Below are 21,757 nucleotides of genomic sequence, written 5' to 3' on the forward strand. Positions count from 1 at the left end.
TAACAGTGAACAAATCTGTAGCCACTTTACTCCAAGGTCTGTCTGGAAGTTGATGAGACTGCATTGGCTGACTAGCATTCCTAACCTGAAACTCGGCACAGACAGCACATCTCTCAACCAGGGCTTTGACTTCTGAATTCATTCCAGGCCAGAATACGATGTCTTTGGCCTTTCTTAGGCATGATGCGACTCCTTGATGGCTTGAATGAATTCTTGAGAGCATCTCTGGCCGCATGGCTTTGGGGACAATCACTCCCTGACTCTTAAATAGAATACCATTGTGGAGTGAAATCTCTTCTCTGTAGTTCCAGTAGTCACGAACTTGTACTGGGCATTGCTCTCTTCTCTCAGGCCATCCCGTTAGAACAGTGGTCTTCAGGCTCTCTAAGACGAGGTCTTGTGCTGTGCACTTCTGCAGCTGAGTTAACCTTTCTGGAGCCACTTTGATGGAATCAAAGGGAGTAAGTGTTTCAAGTTCAAGAGCAAAAACTTGAAAGTTGTCTGTCATCTCCTTCTTGACAGCAAGCGAGGCTCGAGACAAGTGATCGGCAACATACATCTGTGCACCTGGCTTGTACTTAACCTCTAGGTTAAAGCGCTGTAGCCTCAACATCATTCTTTGTAGTCGACATGGAGCAGAGAGGATTGACTTCTGGAAAATGGACTGTAAGGGTTTGTGATCTGACTCAACTGTTATCTTTTTACGACCGGCGAGGTATTGATTGAACCTTTCGCAGGAGAAGACAATCGCTAAACACTCTTTCTCAATTTGAGCGTATTGTCTCTCAGTCTGTGATAGGGACCGTGAAGCAAAAGCAACTGGCTGGCCGTTTTGTAATAAAGCTGCTCCTAACCCATATTCACTTTCTCAGGATCTTCACTTTCTCAGGATCTGGCTGTAACCCATCTTTGGTGATCAAGTGTCCCATGAATCTGACTTCAGACTTCTTGAGGTTCAACTTGCTGCTGTTTAGACGCAGATTGGCTTTTCGAGCTTGCTCTAGCAGACGAATCAAGTTCTCGTCATGATTTCGATTTGCTTCTTCATCATTCTCTCCATAGCCCATGACCAATATGTCATCTCTTATCACTTCTACACTGGGAAGACTATCGAGCTTCTCATGCAATTTGCATTCGAACTCTTCTGGAGCCAGGTTGATACCAAAGGGTAGCCTCAAATACTTGTAATGCCCAAAGGGAGTCCAGAATGTTGTCTTGAGACTGCTGTTCTCATCTAATCCAACCTGGTAAAACCCATCTTTAGCATCTAAGGTACTAAACACTTTGGCATTGCTAAGCTTGGGCAACAACTCATCTAGAGTAGGCATTTGGTACTTTGGATGGATGACTGCCTTGTTAAGATCTTTAGGATCCAAACAAATCCTAATCTTATTTGGTGTTGCGACAACCACCATACTGCTAATCCAGTCGGTCGGTACTGTGACTTTCTCCACGATTCCTTTCCTTTCCAGATCATCAAGTTTGGCCTTGACCTTATCACGCAGGGGAACTGGCACTCGGCGCGGAGAATGCTGCACTGGTTTTACGCTGGGGTCTGTGATAATGGTTGTATCACTAATATGGCCTAACCCTTCAAAAACATCTTTGTACTGAACAAGAATCTGATCTCTGGTCAGGTTACTACTGCTTTTCAGGACATGAATGGACTCTTCAGGATCTATATCCACTTTGAGAAGTCCCAACTGCTCACAAGCCTCAGCCGATAAGAGGGGTTTGTTAGAACTCTTAACAACTTGGAATCTCAGGTCCAGACGCTTGCCCCTTCTCTCTGCTGTGAGTGTGGTCTCACCTACAGGCTTCATCAAGCTACCATCAAATAGCTTTAGCTGGGCATTGGACTTAGACAAGGGGGGATCACCATTCTGCAACAGCTGAACTAAATTTCTGTGACTGATCACATTACAAGTTGCACCAGTGTCCAACTGACATACTAGTTGCTCTTTGACTGCTCTTCTATCACAAAGGTAATACTGGATGTCAACTGTTTACCACTACCATTAATTGCAGTAATTTCTTCTATCTTCAATAATGATTCCTCAGACTCGTAACCTTCTGCCACTTCAGCGACATGAACCTTCTCTTTGCCTGCCTGACACACTTTGGCGAAGTGGTTCATTCTTTTACAATTGCGACATTGTTGACCATAAGCTGGACATTCTGTCTGCTTGGCATGCTTCTTTTGTTGGCCACAATATTTACATTTCCATTTTTTGTCAGGTTTCTTTGGATTTGGTGGTTTCTTCGGATGAGAAGGCATCTTGCCTTGCATCGGTTTACGCTTCACATGAACTAAGTTCAGTTCCTCATTGTTTTGTTTCTCATCCTTTTGAATCGACTTTAGCTGCTTATTCGTTATTTCACTTGATTTACACATGTCAAGAGCTTTATCCAAAGACAAATCTTTCTCTCTGAGCAATCTGGCTTTTGTACCCTTATCTTGTATTCTAATAACTAGCCTGTCACGTATCATTTCTTCTGCAAGTGCTCCAAACTGACACGATGCTGCAAGTTTTCTTAATCTATTGACATAGCAATCAACAGTTTCTTCGGGTACTTGAATGCAAGAGTTAAAGACATACCTCTCATAGACGACATTTCTCTTTGGTAGGAAATAGTTTTCCAGCGCCTTCAATGCTGAAGTTATCGTCAGTACTTCGGTGCCAAAATTCAGATTCAGGAAAATTTGCAGACACTCCTTTCCCATAACAGAACGGAAGGTTGCTAATCGGATCGATTGACTCTTCTGATCCAAACCCGTTGCTACCTCATAATCTTGCCATTGTTGCTTAAAAAATTCCCAGTTGCTCGTGATATCTCCACGACAAACCATAGCGCTTGGTACTGGAAAATTTGAAGGAAAACTGAGGACTTGAGGCGGCAGAGTAGGCTGTGGAGCTTGCGGTGGAGCTGGTGGTGGAGGATCTTGTTCGGTGTCTGACATCGTTTCGCTGGGTTTCAACGCATGTGGTCGATGTTGAAATTCGCTGTACGTACCGTAAATCAAGGAATCATCGCTTCGTTTCGCTTCAGTAACTGCTTTGACTGAATATCAACCAGAAGACGTAATCTTGAGTGCTGCAGCTCGCCATAAGATCAACAAAACACTTCTGACACCATGTTACAGATGGCACGACAAGACACCATTTGCAATGCAACTCAACTCGTTTGATGCGTACTTCATGTAAGCTACATAGAACTAGAACGCACATGTTTACTCCAAATATGGTAAGACAAACCATATACGTAACAAACAGTTGGGAAATATTTCAAAGACTTCCATTCAGAGGCTTCGCTATACATGATGGCAGACATGAAACCGTTCAACATCGCTATTTTCCACAGAAATTAGAGAAGAATAATTGCAAAGGAAAACTTCTCTTTTGTCGGTGTGAAGATGGGAGGTAATGAACTTTAAAATTTCCACAGCAAAATAAAAGCAGCCTACAATAGTTATCTCCCTAATAAAGCAACCAACAATGTGAAATTCACCACGCTCAGCAGAAAAATATCAGCCTGAACTTGTTGCTAATCTGGCACAAAGTTGGCCCCTCATTTCCTTAGTTCTTATTGTCTCAGAGCTGTTGCTAAAAAGTACTAATAGTGAATTAAAAAATTAAGCATCAAAGGAAAATCCTGAACAGAAATGGTGGCGAACCTTGCATTATGTTTGCGTTTTGCGCAAGCTCCCTACGGTTCTCAAGTGATTGACAGATTTCTCTACTGGGGCAATCATAGTAACCAGGAAAGCAGTGAGATCAAAGGTAGCTGCCAGCTCCCCCTGTTTCAGACAATGAAATCTACTTTAGAAATGTAATTCTATGGAATAACAAGCACATTTTAATAGACAGTACATCATTTTATTTGAAAGAATGGCATGAAGCTGGTATACTAGGAATCAAAGACCTACTAGATGAAAACAACAGATATTCTTACAGAGCATTGCACCGGTAACACAAAGGTCATGGGTTTGAATCCCGTTCAGAGCCTGAAATTTTTTCAGGTCATTTTTCCAGTAGTGTCATGGCTGCATTCGCATCTTTCATTCTTAGATTTCTTACACTTCATAAGTTTCTTTTAAAAACTGGTCTTGAGCTCCTTTTACTAGGTTATATGATCTAATATCAGCTATACCTTACAGATGGAAGTGTCCTTTGAGACCAGGATTTATCATGGTCAATCAAGGTATGGAACAAAATACAACTATAGAAATTAGCACAACCACTAGTAAAAAGGCTTACGATGTACTTATTCAAAGGAAAATTGCAGAACTGCTTGCTAGCCTTAGACTTTGTAGATAAGGAGTAGAGAGTTCCAAGCTTAGTACAATTTATACACTTCCATTTAAAATAACTAAAGAAACAAAATCAAGCATATTTCAATATGACTATTCATAATATTCTTCCACGTGGTGTGTTGCTGTATAAATGAAGATCGTAAACTCTCCTCTTTGCATACATTGTGACTCGTTAGAAACACTATTCTATGTGTTAGTTAACTGTATTGTAATTCAAACGTTTTGGTTTGAAGTAATAAGCCGGTGGAAAAATCACAGTAGTGAATGTTTACCTAAATCCTAAACTGCATATCTTTAATTATTACATCCTTCTTGGCAAGAGATACATCTTTCTCCAAAGAATTGAATTTAAACCGTCAAGCTTTTTTCACTTTCTTGAATTTGTTAAAGATAAGTTAATTGTCCAAAGATTGATTTTATATTCTAAAGCCCAAAAGGCAAAATTTCTTTTACTATGGAAGCCTCTCCTCTCCTTACTGTAAATGGTTATAACCTAACATACTATACAGTATGGGTCAAAGCAAGCCTGGATATATATTATGTATTGTGTTAGTTGTAATCTTAATTCTTGTAATATAATTTTTGTAACCTTAAGTTTTGTAGTGAAAGTGATTTAAGTGATGTTGTGATAATAATAAAAATGTTTGAAAAAAAAGCATAAAGTGGTAAAGGACAAAGAAAAATTGAAGAAAATCAGAAAGGAAGCCTAAAAGAGGTGGGGGAACAAAAAGGACCGCAAGAAAGCAACAAAAAATGGGCAGGAGCTTGTCCCTGGAAAACCCAGTTCCAAAAACACATAAGACACTGAATCTAAGAGACAAGTTGAACATTGCCACATAAGAAAGATAGATCCCTCCTTACTTGTGAAATTGGAAATGTTTTTGGGCTGTGGTACTTTTGGAAATTGCTACGTAGCTTATAGGGAGGTCGTAATTGGCATCAGAGAATTTGAAGCTGAAAAGTCATGATGGTGGTCATGACTACATGGTCATGACTACATGAAGAAGGACATTTGGCATGACAAAAAATTATCAGCCACCTTGAAGATCAATGTGGAATCCTTATTCCCTTTGGTATTGTAACAAGAGTGAGCTCCAACATCTCATTACAAAGTTTCAAGGCCATAAAGACAAAAGTGTAACTTTGTCCAACCTAATCAAGAAGAAAAAACTGGACAAACCAACTTGGCTTGGAATTTTGAAAGATACCGTCAAAACGTTAGACCACATACACTCTCGTGGCATTTGCACAACTATTTGAGGATTAACAACATTGTGATGGAATGGCGTGAGCAGGAATGGAAACCTTCATAATTGGATTCTTCAGCCAACTCTTGTTTTTGATCTAAATTTGTTGCAGTCATTTAAGACCCTCACTATTGTTGCCTTCATTATAGATTCATTTTCATTTGATGTCATATAGGTGGAATTCAGATTGTAGAGTGCTAAAAGTAGGAGTAGAAGATATATTTCAAAAGGAGTTTGCCAAAGCTTTACCAATAAACACAAAGTAGTGGTTCATAATCGTTAGGGCAGAGAGGTTTTTGATGTGCCACTTTCCTTTCCCAAAGATGAAAAACACAGTAAACTTTTTAGCATCAGGGAGCACTTGTTTTATCGCCGGTCACATTTCTCTACCATTGCCCTTTGCATCTTTAATCACCTGACAAAAATACTTCGATTTCAGATTTCTTTCCTCATGGTTGCTATAGTGGAATGCAATCCTGTTATAAAAGATTTCAGCAAAGCACATTTTTTTAAATCCTAAGACAGTAATGCTGTTATCTCAAGTCAAACAAAAAGAATACAGGAAGCGATATCCTCACATTGCCCCCGAAATTGTGAATGGGAGTCGTAGGCAGAGTTGTGCATCAGACATTTACTCGTTAAGTAAAGTTGTTTTAGCTGCATTGGATTTTCTTCCAACAGCGACTTCAAGGTTACTAAGGGTAGCATAAAGTGCAATTTGTGTAGAAGCTAATGAATGCAAGCATTCCTTTCCACTGTCATCTAGTTTCTCCTAAGATTTACACTTAACTTTCTTGTTCAACTTTTTCTGAGAAATGTCAGGATACATTGTATGCCAATATATGACTGGATTTATGAAAACTGTGTCAATACTTTGAACCAAATCACCCATATGCACTTTGATTTTGCAACTCTTAAAGGCCTTAAAATCCCTCTAGGTGATGGAAAAAAATAGAGAGAGAAGGGCAAGGAAGGGAAGATAACAGAGTGGAGGAAGTTAAGACTGACATTCCTGTATTGAGATGCCTCAAGATTATCATGTGATCAATGTTAATGTCATGCAATGGGTAGTGTCCTAGTTGCGTGATTTTCCCGTTTTAAATCTTGAATAAATCACTTCTAAATGTTCTGGGCCTGTGCAAATCTTTACATGGTGGCAGCGTCAGGATAGAACTTTTGTCAGATACCTTGGTGGTACGTTGATCAACCTGATTCACAAACAAGAAGGATGGTGACATCACATTTACCGCCGCTGTCACTGCTGGAGATACACAATGGAACATGGGTGAGAAATGGAAGAAATTTGAACTAGCGTGGAGAAACTATACATTGGCTACAGAGCTGGACGAAAAGGATGAGAAAGTCCATGTCACCACTCTACTAACAGTGATAGGGGAGGAAGCCTGAGAAGTGTATTCGACATTTACAGACTGGGCACATGAGGGTGACAACAAGAAAATTTAGCCAGTCTTGAAGAAGTTTGCCATGCACTGCGAGCCACAAAATGTACCTTTCAATCACTACAGATTCAACCACAGGGTGCAAGAGCTTAGAGAATCCTACGATCAATACAGAACAGCGCTACGCAAGCTAGCTGGGGGTTGCAATTTCGATACAATTACGCCTGAACAAATTCTTCGCAACCGCCTGGTATTTGGAATACGAGATCCAAAGGTTTGAAGACAACTGTTATGCGGAACAAGTCTAATGCTGAAGAAAACAGACAAAATTTGCCTCACATTGGAGAGCACAACCGAGCAAATGAAGGCTGTTGAAGAAAATCCCAAATCAAAACAAGTGAATGCCATAAATCAATCGAACAAGAGGGAACCATGTGGGGCAGAGGAAATGATGGTTTGGGTTTCAGCCAACAAAGGAATGTGGGAACTATGGAACACACGACATGAGGAGGAGAGAAAGCTGTCCAGCATTTAGAAGAACATGTTCTAAGTGTGGAAGGTACAATTTCTTTGTAGCCGTGTGCAGGAGCAGAGCATTGGTCGATGGAAACAATCACAGCCAAACAGCAAGAGTTGTGGAGCTTAACGAAACCGAAGAAACCAAGGGTGATAAAATATATGGCATCTCAGATATCACCACAGTCTAGCTTGATGATTCTCAACTGGTAACTCTCAAGCTTACGTCAGGAAACTACCTGCATTTCCAACCAGACACAGGCGCACAATGTAATCTCATACCTCTACACTTGTACAAGAAAGCACCTAAAGACCACAGCCTCAAGCACGTGAAGACATATCAGACAGCGATAGTAGGGTATTGTGGCTCGAGAATTCCTGTGGTAAGCCAAATTCAAATTCATGTCTCCTGTGGTGACAATTGAGTCATCTCGATTGTAAACTGGTTGATAATACAGAAATACGGCGGCTATTGGGAAGCAAAGCCTGTATTGAAATTAAAATTAAAATTATAGAGTACATCAACAATGATGAACTTCATAAACCAAGCACTGGGAGTGCTCTTGTTTACAATTTAGACAGCACCAGTGGTGAGGTATCAAATTACTCTCCCCTCTCCAAAGATGACCTCCTACAAAAGTACTCAAAAGTCTTCAGAGCAAATGTTGGCAAGATGGAAGGCAAATATTGCATTAGAATCGCCACTGAAGTAGACCCAGTACGGAATGCACCCTGCTGGGTGCCAGTGGCATTGAGAGACAAACTAAAGGAGACATTAGATGACCTTCAGTAGCAAGACATTATTGCAGCCATGACATTTCCTACTGCCTGGATTAGTTCAATGATGGTAGTACCCAAAGCAAATGGCAATTTGAGATTTTGCCTGGATCCCAAAGACTGAATCAAGCCATCCTTCGGGAACATTATCCTCTCCCCACAATTGAGGATGTAGCTACATGCCTTCATGGGGCTGAAGTTTTCACAAAATTAGATGTTCGAAGTGGATTCTGGCACATTGTGCTGGATGAGACGTCGTCATACCTTAGCACATTCCAAAGACCAATTGGGCATTTCTGGTGGAAAAGAATGCCTTTTGGAATTAGCTCAGCCCGAGGTATTCCAACGACGAATACATGAACTCATCGAAGGTCTGCAGGGTGTGGAGGTCATTGCAAAATGACTTTGTGGTCATCGGATTTGGACACACCCCATGTGGAGGCCATTCAAGACCACGACAAAAACCTTGTGAAATTCCTACACCGTTGTGAAGCCCAGGGAATCATCCTAAACACAGACAAGTTCACTCGTCGACAGAAGGAGGTGCCATTCATTGGACACAGCTACAGATGAAGGTTTACGTGTAGACCAAGCCAAAGTGCGAGCCATAGTAGAGATGCCTGCACCCACAGACAAAGCTGGAGTACAGAGGCTGTTAGGTCTAGCACAATACCTTAGCAAGTGTTTGCTGCATCTCTCAGATGTAACCAAACCACTGCTAGAGCTGACTCAAAGCAACGTGGATTGGAACTGGGAAAGTCCCCAACAGAAAGTGTTGGACACCTTGAAGAAAGCCAACCCCACCCCTGTGCTCCGGTACTACAACTTGGAGGAAGAAGTCACCATCCAGTGTGATACTTCACAATCTGCAACGTATGCTAATAAAAACACAGAAGTACAACCTGAGGATCCACTACAAGAAAGGAAAAGAGATGTTCTTAGCAGACACTTTTAGCAGAGCCTACCTCCCTGAAGTCAATTCCTGCAACTTCTCTCGAGAACTAGAAGACATCGACCACAGAATCTTCCTTCCCCTATGCAAAGTGTGCTGGCAGCAAATTATACATGCTTCCGCAGATGACCCAGTGTTACAGCAGTTACGCTACACCATCCAGAATGGTTGGCCTGAGAGCCAGAAGGAGACCCTTTGACTCTCGTGATGAGCTGACAGTTGAGGGAGATCTCGTTTTCAAAGGGCAGCAAACAGTAATTCCAGCAACCTTAGAGGGAACTCATGGTTGTTACACATTTCTCTTGCATAGGCATTGAAGGTTGCATCTGCAGAGCTTGAGACACCCTTTGCTGGCCTCAAATGGCGACAGAATGAAAGGAATACATATCCAAATGCGATGCCTTACGCATCAAAGTACTCCAGGTAAATAACCTCTACTATCACATGAACTGGTGGCATGACCATGGTCAAAGGTGGCTGCAGATCTTTGTGAACTGGATGGTACTATGTTACTAGTCATAGCACACTACTACAGCAAGTTCATTGAGGCAACCTGCCTTAACTCTATGACATCAAGAAGTGTTATTTAAGAGATGAAATATGTTTTTGCACGATATAACATCCCCAATGTCCTTGTCACTGACGATGGCACACAATTTGCATCAACTGAATTTGCGGTCTTTGCAGAAACCTGGTGTTTCAAACATCACACGTCATCTCCTTGTTACCCACAATCTAATGGGAGAGCAGAGAATGCCGTCCAGATGCTCAAGCGCCTCTTCACAAAATGCAAAGCATCAGGCCAGTCCAAGTATCTTGCTCTATTTGATTGGCAAAATACACCAATGAAGGGTGTTGAGACAAGTCGAGCACAACGCCTTTTTGGTTGCCGTTGCAAGACTGTTCCCATTGTCTGGTACACTGCTCCTACCTCCACACTCAAACAAAGGAGAAACAAGAGCTATAATGGGCGTGAAGCATCGGTAATAGCATTTTTATGACAAACACACTAGGCCACTCCAGCCAATCGTGCCCAACCAAACCATCTGTATACAGCTGCCAGGCAACTCCACATGGATAGCTGACACTTCCATCGGTGGGGTGGGTCCTCATAGTTATAAAGTACAAATAGGTGATTCTGTTTACAGCCGGAACCGCTATCAACTTATCTCACCCAGGAATGATGACCATCAGGCCAACCCTGACCCAACAGCACCAGAGGACCATGAAACCCAGTTTACACCCGGTATTTTCAGTAAGGAAACAAACCCCTCAAGTGAGCCAGTGGAAGCACCCACACGACAGAGTTCTTCAAGTATATCTAGCCACTGCAGATCCAGCCAACATTTTAAATAAACATATTACTGGTGGAATTTATTAGGCCAATTGGATAGTCAAGTCGGGAGAATATAGAACACAACTTGGCACATCCCTCATTAGAGGTTTCTGTCATAGATGACAGGGCATAGGCACGATGTGACATGGTCTTCAATGAACTGGCTTTGTAATGTTTGTCTACATGGCTTTCAAAATGCTAGACCAGTGTTGGTCAGCTTTCTGTAAACATGGGTTTCAAGTTGTGTTCCATTCTTAATTATCTCAATTCCAATGAAAGGGATCATATTATCAGCAGGAAGTTCCATTGGGTGTAAACCATTCAATGTAGTCAGAAAGTCAGCAGCAACACTGGTGTTAGGCATGCTAGCAAGAGTATCATCTACATACCTCTTATATAGAGAGGGCACCAAACCATCACGAGTTTTTCTCATTAGTGGGCCAAGAGGAGAGCCCATCACTACACCGTCAGTCTGCTCATATAAATGACCATCAAACTGGAAAAGCTGATTGGTGGTGGAAACTTCAAGCAGCTGTGCAAGTTCCTCTTTCTCAAGATTAAGATGATAGGTTTGATTAAGCCAATCATTGGTAATGGCTCTCTCAACCAGGATGTTAAGTCTCACTTAGTCTCACTTAACGGCACATTGGTAAAATGGGCCATCACATCATAGGAGACCAGTATGTCTTCTTCATTCATAATAGAACAAATTTCATCAGCAAATTCAAACACATCATTGCATTTGACAATAGGAGAATGCATACTAATCGGTTCATTCCTGTGGGTTGATGTCCCGCAATTTTCCACGATGCCAGATGATTTGAGGGTTTGGATGCCATTTTGGACTGGCTTTGTGGCACATAGCCTCGGTCTGATGTGATACCTCACTTTGAATAATAGCGACGTCTTACATGAAGTGCTACCCGTGCATTTCCATGTGCTTTTCTTCGTTTGTTTTTCTATGTAGGAATCGTCACAGTTTTCCCCAAGGTTAGTGAAGTTGTGTTGATTTATTCCAACTATTACCAGCTAAAATGTTTAAAGGTACTTATCTAAGCACCAGAAAGTTGTGTAGTGCTGTATTTTCTCCAAAACTGCCTGGGTAACATATCGATTTGTGATCTGTGTCATCCTTCAGGAGTCAGCTGATTTTCTTGGCGATTCAACTTCTCTGTGAAAATGAACTTGGAAGGCTTGACCATAATAGCTCAAATAAATCAACACAACTTCATTGACCGTGGGAAAGACAGCAAATATTCCAACGTAGCACAGCAAACTACAAAAAAGAAATGGCAATGCACACCACTCAAGGGTTTTCACTGCAGGTCAGCTTAATAGGCTCTTAATTGATGTAAGCTAGGTGTAAGCTTGCATGTAAACTTAAGCAAAAAAACGTTTTAGCTCTTGCAAAAAAGGTTCATTTTGTGACCGCTGTCAAGTTCACATTGCACAGCAGTAATGCACACTTAAGTCGGGACCACATTATGGCAGCTTTGGCATCTGTCTCAGTTGAGGAAGCCTTAGAGGAAGTGTGGAATGTAGAGGAAATGGATGAAGAGATAGGGTTTCTGCCTCTAGAAGACGTTTTAAAGATGTGCATGGATAATTTCAACTGTTTACAGCAATCAAAATGCAATTATACCAGCTTTCAGGAGGATGTGAAGGGAATGCTATGGAAAGTTTACTGGAGGCACAAAATGGGTGTAAATGGCACGAATAAAGTCCTGATGTCTTACGTTCCAGTTTCGCCTATGGTATCATCCGAAGTCTGTGTGTGGTTAAAATCGATCCACAGGCGACTTTTAGTGAATCCACGAGCAGCAAATCTATGGAGCATAGAAGTAAGGCGAGACTTGATTGAAGAAATATTTCTGCATATCAGACACTCCATTCAAGAGGGTGTTTCAGCCTTTGGGGACAGTAGAAAATAACAGGATAACCTTCACGTGATGGGCTGATAACCAGACGGGCTTATAAGCAGGAGGGCTTATAAGTGGCAGTTTACAGTATTGGATGTGTGATATTATCGCTTTGCTTAATTCAGCTGCATTATTAATACCAATTTATTTCAGTTTTATAAATTTCTTATGTTACGTTCGCAGCCAGGTAGAGGTCCTAAATGATGACCCAGATACTCTGTTCTACAAACTTGGAAGAAAGTACAAAGAGCGCCAAAGTCCGAAGGTGGTAGCTGAGGTCCTGAAATGCCCTCCTGTTGGAAAGATTTGTAGTGCTAAGCCAAGAAGATACCAAAACAATGCTGCTTTCATAATAAACACAAGTTTCTTGGACAATCTAGATGACTGCTTAAGTGACGACTTGGGGCCTTTCAGACACAATGGTCAACAGCGTTGGTTCTTTGTTGCAGAAGAAAATGAAGGTTTTATTGAGGTTGAACAACCTACTACCATGGAAGAGAGAGTCTATGTTTTGGAAAAGAAGTACTGGGTGCACTTGAAAAGTGATGATTTTGGTAGACAGCTGTGGAGAATGTGACTGAACTGGACAACCTGTGAAGTACATAATGGTGGAGTACTCCTTCACAGGCTAAAAACATGGCATTGACCTTGTGCCCCATGGAAACTCCAAAGAAACACAGAAGTCCTTCCTTCGCACTGAGAAGAGTATTAAGGAAACGGTAAAGATGGTCAAAGATGGAAAAAACCTTCTGAAGTATATGACGCTGTATTTGAGGAAAAGGGAGGCTTGATGAAAGCAGAGTCCCTTTGATCACTTCCTCGCCAAAATCAAGCTAGCAAATTCAAAAGCACACAAAAGGAAAAGACGGAGAAGGATGAGTTGTGGGCCATTGCCAATATGTCTAAAGAGGAAGCAGAGGAAGGAAATCCTTTTATCAGGTTTCGGGACTGTTCCACTGGCAATGTGTTTCTGGCAGATGACAGGCAATTGGCAGACCTTGGACATTTTGTACCAACCCTCAGCAGTTTGGAGTCTTGGGCGTTGACACTGTCTTCAACTGTGGTAATTTTTATGCTACACCAACCACCTATCCGCATCTGCTGCTGGTGGACAAGAAAACAATGAAGTCTCCGACAATGCTGGGTCCCGTGGCTATTCACAAGCGTTTAAATACGGCATGCTACAGTTACCTTGCAGCTCGATGACAAGAGTTCAACCAGCATTAAGAAACATCCAGTCAATCGGAAGCGATGGTGTTAGGAAGATTTTCAATGGGATGAACAAGCAATTTCCTGCCTCCAAGTGTGTGCTGTGTAAAAAGCATGTTGAAGACATCGTGAGAGGTAAATTAACGAGCCTAGACATTACTACAAGCAACCAGCAATCCTTTATCACTGACATTTTTGGTAATGTTGAAAACAGCAAGAGAGGCCTGGCTGATTGTTCATAGCCTGTACAATTTGTCGAACAATTGGAATTCCTGAAAGGCCATTGGGATCGAAAGTAACTCAGCATACGGAATGTTGAAGAAGCCCAGTTCCACTCTTGGTTCCTGAAGTACAAAGCAGACGAGATGAAAGAAAAGATGTTGTATCCTGTTCGCAAGGATATTGGACTGGGATACTACCACTACTTCAACAATGCAAACAAATCCATCAATAACACTGTAAAACGGAAAAAGGACTACAAACAACGTAAAGCTGTTGTGGAATTCGCTGATGAAGAGAAATCAAAGACATTCAACAACAAAATGTTGAACGGGCAATCATTGGCGAAGGACCATATCGTCTGCAAAACGAGTACTGCAAACACTTGGAGGTAAATCTGGATGATTGGTTTCACAAAATGAGTCCTACACAACATCAGTGGCATATCGAGAAGCTAATGGCCACAGAAGTTAAACCCGTAGAAGCCAAACAAGATGTAGCACGGCCAATACCACCAGATCCTGGTTGTCACATGTCACTTTCATTTGGAGACTCTGGGTTATCAAGATTAGTACATGCAGCATCCCGGCTAAAAGCAAGCCAATTGGTTCAGAAACAAAACTCTATATACCCGGCCCCAGGCACCCACCAGCATGAAGCATTCTTTGTAGAAAGCACAAGTGGAGGACCCTCCAAGCCCAATTATGTGGTCATGAAACCTACCGGTGGAGTTGTTTGCGACTGTGAAAAGTTTCAGGAAACAAGTCTGTGCAGCCACTCCATTGCTGTGTCCAAACAAAATGGCAAATTGGCACAACATCTCCAGTGGTTTAAAGAGGCAGAACAACAGCTTAATCTGTCTGTGGTGGCTACTAGAGGAGCTCCCAGCAGTACTGGACACAAACCCGGAGCAAAAAGACCTCGTAGCAGAAACAGAAATCCCACTTCAAGGAACGACAGCATTGCTATTGATGACTCCCCAAGAGTAGAGAGGACCACAATTTGGCAGAATGAAAACCCTTTTCAACTGATGTTCATCACCCCAAACCAGAGGAAGTGTATCACGTGCAAGAAAGCGTTCAACAAAGGAAGCAATACACCATTTAACCTCTGCCTCTCTCACAAGGAATGATACCAGTATCCATTCAAAGGTGACTTCAATGACATCCAAGAAAGTGTGGGTGCAAAGAACTTCTATTATCACCTTGATATCTCTTGCATACGGGCTTGTCACCCTACTTTCCAGCCTGGAAACATATCGATTCAATAATCTTTAAGAGAAAACCTAAAAGAAAGTCACAGGCACCTGTTAAAAGATACCATGGGAATCTGATCTGAAAACTTCGCAGTTGTCTTCATAGGAAAGGACTGCCATCTTATTGTTAAAGCTGGTTTTCACTGGGCAGAATAAATGTAAGGGTGTAGTGTATTGAGCCAGCGGTTGACATTATGAGCATGCGCACTTATGTGCATTCTGTTCCATGTGCTTCGATCGAAATAAACCAAATACATGATAGTGGCGACGAGGATGAAGTCGTAGGAAAACGTCGAAAATATGACTGCTATCGGGAAGATAGAGAGTTTTGATGAGACACAAGAGAAATGGGAAACTTATGCGGAACATGTAGAACAGTTTTTCTTAGCAAACAACATCGATGAGAACCGCCAAGTGCCAACCTTGTTAAGCTTGATCGGCAGCAAAATGTACACATTGTTGAGGGACCTTCTTTCACCGGATAAACCAGCCACGAAGAGCTTCCAAGAGATCGTCACGACCCTTCAGCAACACTTAAGTCCTAAACCATTGGAAATAGCAGAACACTTTTGTTTTTACAAACGAAATCAGTGAGAAGGAGAAACCGTGTTGGCCTACGTAGCAGAACTGAAGAAACTAGCGACTCACTGCAATTTTGGCGCGAACCTTAACGAAGCTTTACGGGATAAATTGGTCTGTGGCCTTCAAAATATGCAGATACGAAGGCGTTTGCTTTCAGAAGCAAAACTGAAGTATTCCAAGGCTTTGGAGATAGCCATAGCGATGGAAACTGCCATTCGTGATGCTTCGGAATTGCACAGTGAGCTGCACACAGAACCTCAAGGTGACAAGATCTCAGATAACAGCAAACCACCGCCACCACCGCTGCCACCGAACGTCATGCCTAAGGGTTGCTATCGATGCGGAGGAGACTTGCACGCATCACACAATTGCAGATTCAAGGACCAGACATGTTATCATTGTGGGAAGGTGGGCCATATTTCCAGAGTTTGTAACTCGAGACAACAAGGTAAGCCAAAGCAACCACTCAAAACACCACAAAACACTCAAGTCCATACTGTTCAGTACAGTGAAAGTGATGAATTTGAAGATGTGTTAGGAAGCATGAAGATACACAATGTGAAGAAACCGAGCAGTGATGTAATCTGGGTAGATCTGAAAGTAGAAGGGAAACCGTTGAAAATGGAACTGGACACAGGCTTGGCTATGTCGATCATTCCACATGATTTGTACGAGGAGAAATTTAACGACAAACCCTTGCATAAAACTGAACTAATGTTGAAAACCTATACGGGGGAAAGCATTGTTCCACTGGGAGTGCTTAAGGCAAATGTTGAGTACAAAAGTCAGCAACCTTTACTGTTGGATCTGTATGTGGTTAAGAATAAGGGCCCTGTGTTGATGGGAAGGGATTGGCTCTACAAGAGACGCCTGGATTGGTATGCTATTAAATCACTGAAAGCTTCACAAACCCCACCAATTGCTAATGAACGTCTGCAGACCATGCTAGGCAAATACACTGATGTTTTTGAAGATAAACTGGGAACATTCAAATCAGCTAAGGCAAGGCTAACCCTCAAAGAAGATAGCCAAGCTCATTTCTGCAAAGCTCGTGCCGTACCTTATGCCTTGAGGCCCAAGGTTGAAGAAGAACTGAGAAGACTTCAGAATGAAGGTATTCTCACGAAAGTTGAGTGGAGGACTAGGCAACGCCCATTGTACCTGTCCCAAAGAAAGATGGGTCTGTCAGAATTTGTGGTGATTACAAAGACACAGTGAACCCAGAACTACAAGCTGAGCAGTATCCTTTACCCCGCATTGAAGATATCTTTGCAAAGCTTAGTGGTGGGCAGAAATTCTCAAAGATTGACCTTCGTCAGGCATACCACCAACTAGAGATGGAAGAAGATTCCAAGAAATACCTCACCATCAACACACACATGGGCCTGTTTCAGTACAACAGACTGGTGTTTGGCATCACATCATCACCTGCAATCTGGCAGCGCACCATTGATCAAGTGCTGGAAGGAACATCTGGCACAAGCTGTATCCTTGATGATATGATCATTACTGGCAAGGATGATGCAGAACACCTGGCTAACTTAGAAGAAGTTCTATGACGGCTTCAGCTTCATGGGTTGAGAGCAAACAAGGCAAAATGTGAGTTTTTCAAGGAGAAGATAACTTATTGTGGACATGACATCGACAAAGATGGCCTACACAAGTCAGCAGAGAAAGTAGAAGCAGTATTGAATGTGCCACGTCCAAACGATGTAGCTGAAGTGAGATCTTTTCTCAGGCTAATCAATTATTATCACAGGTTCTTGCCTAACCTATCGACAGTAGTGCATCCCCTGACACAACTTTTGGAGAAGAATCATCAGTGGAAATGGACAGAACAGTGCGAGATAGCATTCCACAAGGTGAAAGAAATGATCACGTCAGAGCAAGTTTTAACGCATTATGATCCCAGCCTACCACTAAGGCTTGCTTGTGATGCATCCTCTGTCGGTATTGGAGCAGTGCTATCTCACGTGATGCACGATGGTAGCGAGCGACCCATAGCTTTTGCTTCAAGGACACTCACCAAAACTGAGCAAAAGTATGCACAGATTGACAAAGAAGCCTTGTCAATAATCTGGGGGGTAAAGAAGTTCCATATGTATTTGTTTGGCCGCTCTTTCACATTGTACACAGATCACCAGCCCTTAACGTCAATCTTTCATCCGCGGAAAAGCATCCCTGTGGTCACTGCAGCTCGACTGCAACGTTCCTGGCGGGCTATGATTACACCATTGAATACAAGAACACTAAAGTTCACAGTAATGCCGATGGTCTTTCCCGCCTTCCACTCGTAAAGGAATCCAGAGATGAAGAAGTTGTCGACCCTGTGGGTGTATTTAATTTGATGCAGTTTGATCCGCTGCCAGTCACAGTGGATAACGTTAGACAAGAAACACAGAGAGATCCTGTTTTGGCTCAAGTGTATGAGATGACCAGCAAAGGTTGGCCACACAACACTGCTCCTGCACTCAACCCCTATTTTATTAGCAAAGATGAGATCACATTACAATCAGGCTGTCTGATGTGGGGAATAAGAGTCGTAGTACCTCCAAAGTTGCGCCCTCAAGTTCTCGAGGAACTGCATCAGGGACATATGAGGGTTGTGAAGATGAAGGCCCTCGCCCGAAGTTACATCTGGTGGCCTGGAATAGACAAGGAAATTGAACTGACGGTTAAGTCCCGCTCAGGTTGCCAACTAACACAGAGGGAGCCCAGTACAGTACCGGTACACGCATAGGAGTGGCCTTCATCCCCCTGGCAACAAATTCGCATTGATTTTGCAGGTCCGTTCCTCAACAGCATGTTCTTGGTGGTAGTGGATGCACATTCAAGATGGCTAGAGAGAATGACTAGTACAACCTCAGAGAAGACCATTGAAGTCCTTCAGAAATTATTTGCCAGATATGGAATACCAGCCCAGTTGGTAAGCGATAATGGTCGCAATTTACATCAGAAGAGTTTCAGCAATTCCTTAAGAGAAACAGAATCAAACACATCACGTCAGCACCGTACCACCCTGCTACCAACGGGCTGGCGGAATGCGGTGTGGGGAGCTTCAAAAGTGCGATGAAGAGCGAAACTGAAGTGAAATCCTTGAATCTTAAGTTGGCAAGATTTTTGCTGGCTTATCGGAACACTCCCTACTCAACCACTGGAGAGCCACCATCCCAGTTGTTCTTGGGAAGAAGATTATGCACTCGACTGGAGCTTTTAAAACCAGATCTCAGCGTCCAGATAAACAACCATCAGATAGACCAGTCTGTCGCCAAGGGTGGTTCTGTAACGCAGCATTTTTCCATTGGCCAGAGAGTAATAGCACGAAATTACAATGGAAAATCAAAGTGGGTACCAGGTATTGTGCGTGCACAACTAGGACCCCTGTCTTAGGAAGTGGAGATTGGGCCTAACTTAGTTTGGCATCGACACACAGACCAAATCAAAGATTCCAATGTTCCTGTTGCAGACAACCATACGCCAGTTATCCAGCCGTTGCTGTTCCCGCCCCCAGTCGAATGCCATGGTGACCAAGTAGCTGAGCTGCCTGAGCAGACAGAAGCCGTCCCACGGGAAACGTGTTTTCAGCCATCCAATCCAGCGGCTAAACCTTCAGTTAGCAGCCCGCCGAGCCAGATTGAACATGTTCCTGTTAGAAGATACCCTACTAGAGAGAGGAAGCCCCCAGCCCGACTGGACCTTTGAACATTGAACTGCCCATTTCTAGGGCTCTGACTTTATTTTTAAGAATAGCATGTTGTGTTGAACTTCTGGGGGTACGAGACTGGCTTAAGGGGGAGGAGTTGTAGTGTATTGAGCCAGCGGTTGACATTATGAGCATGCGCACTTATGCGCATTCTGTTCCATGTGCTTCAATCGAAATAAACCAAATACATGACAAGGGCATAAGAACGAATACACTCTCAAAGCTCATTTTTTATGATGTTCTCATCTGCCACAAGCATAACGACAAGAAGAACAAGCAGTTTTGTTTTTCTCGTGTTTATGCGTTACTTATGGGTATTGTGCTTATGTTAACTCTTGTACTCATGCATTTGCTTATGCCCACTGAAAACCAGTCTTTACTGAAAGGACATTGTCGCCATAGTGTCAAATGACATTGTTGTTATATGGTTGAAGGACGTACTCTTACTGTTTAAGGGCATTCAAGGATGATGTCTTCATGCTTGTTGTTAACAAAATTGTGTTTCTTTTTGTAGCTACTGCGCATGTGCAAGTAGCTACAATGCTGTCGTTTTGATGGATAGAGTCGATTTTACGAGGGCTTTCGGAGACCTTCGGATCATGATCAATTTTCTTAGCACACGATAATGCCGGTAGTAAATTTGATAAGCATCCAATTTTGATAGACTTTACAGGTTATAAAAACACAAACAAACTTATTGTTTAGAGCTTTCTTACTTTGAATCTGGTAGTACGTCTTTTTGTGTCAAATACATAAATACTAGTGTAACAAGCGGATTCACCGACCACTTTCCGTAAAAGTGCGATCTCTTTGTGTAAAAATATTGACTGTGAAACACATCTCAAATACACTCTAAAAAACTTGCCTTTTCAGGCAACATGAACTCCCTTATGGAAATAGATACGGTCCTTTGGGAAATAATTGATTCCGAATTGAAAAGTAACCCTACAGTCGGTTCTGTTATCATGGTGAACACTGACAATGGGTTTTTTGATTGCCATGCTGAACATGCAGACCAAAATAGGTTGCTGGACACTGACATAAACTTGAGTACTGTGTCTTATTTGAGTGGTGATGATGAATTATTAATTAAGTGTGATGAAAATACATCCTTCATGTGTGATACCTTGTCATCTGTGAATAAAATAAATTATGGAAAGTATGAAAATATTCGAGTGTGAGATCCTCGATCACATATTCGTTTGGGTTGCAAGGTCAGAGATAGGGAACCATCCAGAGTTGGACTAAAACGTGTTCTTAAATCCTTGAAAATTAGAAAATCGAGACCCAAATGTAAGCGTTTTATTAGAAAATCAGTACCTGTTTCATCTGTTTTATATAGCATTGCTTCTAACTATAAAGAATGGAATATCACATTTGCTAAGAATCAAGACAGCTTCTTTAGCAATTATTTTGACAAAGCTCTAATTCATACAATGAAATATAATGCATCAGAAAGAAATATATTGCTCAGTGGGGATATTGAATTAAATCCTGGCCCAACAACAACAAATACCAACTCATCTCAAATGATGTGTAGAGAAGGTTCCAATTCTGTTTTTAACAGCAGATTATGTAGATACGGATTAAGGGCACTAGAGGTTGGAGGAATGGGTAATTGCTTATTTAGAGCCATAGCACATCAGATATATGGTGATGCAAATCATCATTTAGAAATCAGAAGAACTGGTATTCAGTATTCGCAAAATAATCCTGATTGATTTATAGAAAGTGCTGTTGTAGATAACACATCATGGTCTGAATACATAAATAATATGTCTATGGCAGAACATGGGGTGATCACATTATCCTACAGGCTATAGCACAAACTATGAACTTAAGAATTCATGTCATAGAGTCAAGTCAAACCTTTGCTGAGCTTACATTGGTTCAAACTCTTAATTTGTCTGAAACAACAAGGTCTATATATATAGGACACATTGGAGAGTTGCATTACGTCTCAACAAGAGGACTGTTATCTGAAATTACCTCACCTGAAGTTGTCAAAAGAAAGTTGTTTGAAAACTCTTCTGAAGCCACAAATGCTTGCAAAAGAAAATGCACTAATCTCAGAGAAAGCCAAATCAAGTCAAGTAGCAGGGTTGAAACTCGTTCACATTCAAATGCATTGTCAACATATGATGATACAAATACTGATGATAGTGTTAAAACAACATATCATGCCAAAGAGAAATGCAGAGAATGAACTAAGTCTCCTGCAGAAAAGAAGGCAAATCGTAACCAGTACCAAAAAGGCTATAGGGAAAAAAATGTCATCTGACCAAAAGGCAAAACAAAATCAATACCTAAAAAACTACAGGTCAAAA

The 21,757-nt window shown here is 41.9% G+C and overlaps 1 protein-coding gene and 1 pseudogene across 1 annotated transcript; one reads left to right on the top strand and one right to left on the bottom strand.

Moving 5' to 3' along the window:
- Positions 1 to 1,583: 1,583 nt before the first annotated feature.
- On the bottom strand, positions 1,584 to 3,134 carry LOC149099519 (uncharacterized). Its single transcript, XM_089278126.1, has one exon. The coding sequence runs from the start codon at positions 2,960 to 2,962 to the stop codon at positions 1,952 to 1,954; it is 1,011 nt and encodes a 336-aa protein (XP_089134252.1). The 5' UTR covers positions 2,963 to 3,134; the 3' UTR covers positions 1,584 to 1,951.
- A 3,267-nt stretch (positions 3,135 to 6,401) lies between these two features.
- On the top strand, positions 6,402 to 7,497 carry LOC149099520 (uncharacterized; annotated as a pseudogene).
- Positions 7,498 to 21,757: the final 14,260 nt, after the last annotated feature.

The sequence above is a fragment of the Orbicella faveolata genome, unplaced genomic scaffold (genome assembly GCF_042242905.1).
Source record: "Orbicella faveolata isolate gen_17 unplaced genomic scaffold, um_ofav_v1 contig_46, whole genome shotgun sequence".
Lineage (NCBI taxonomy): Eukaryota > Metazoa > Cnidaria > Anthozoa > Scleractinia > Merulinidae > Orbicella > Orbicella faveolata.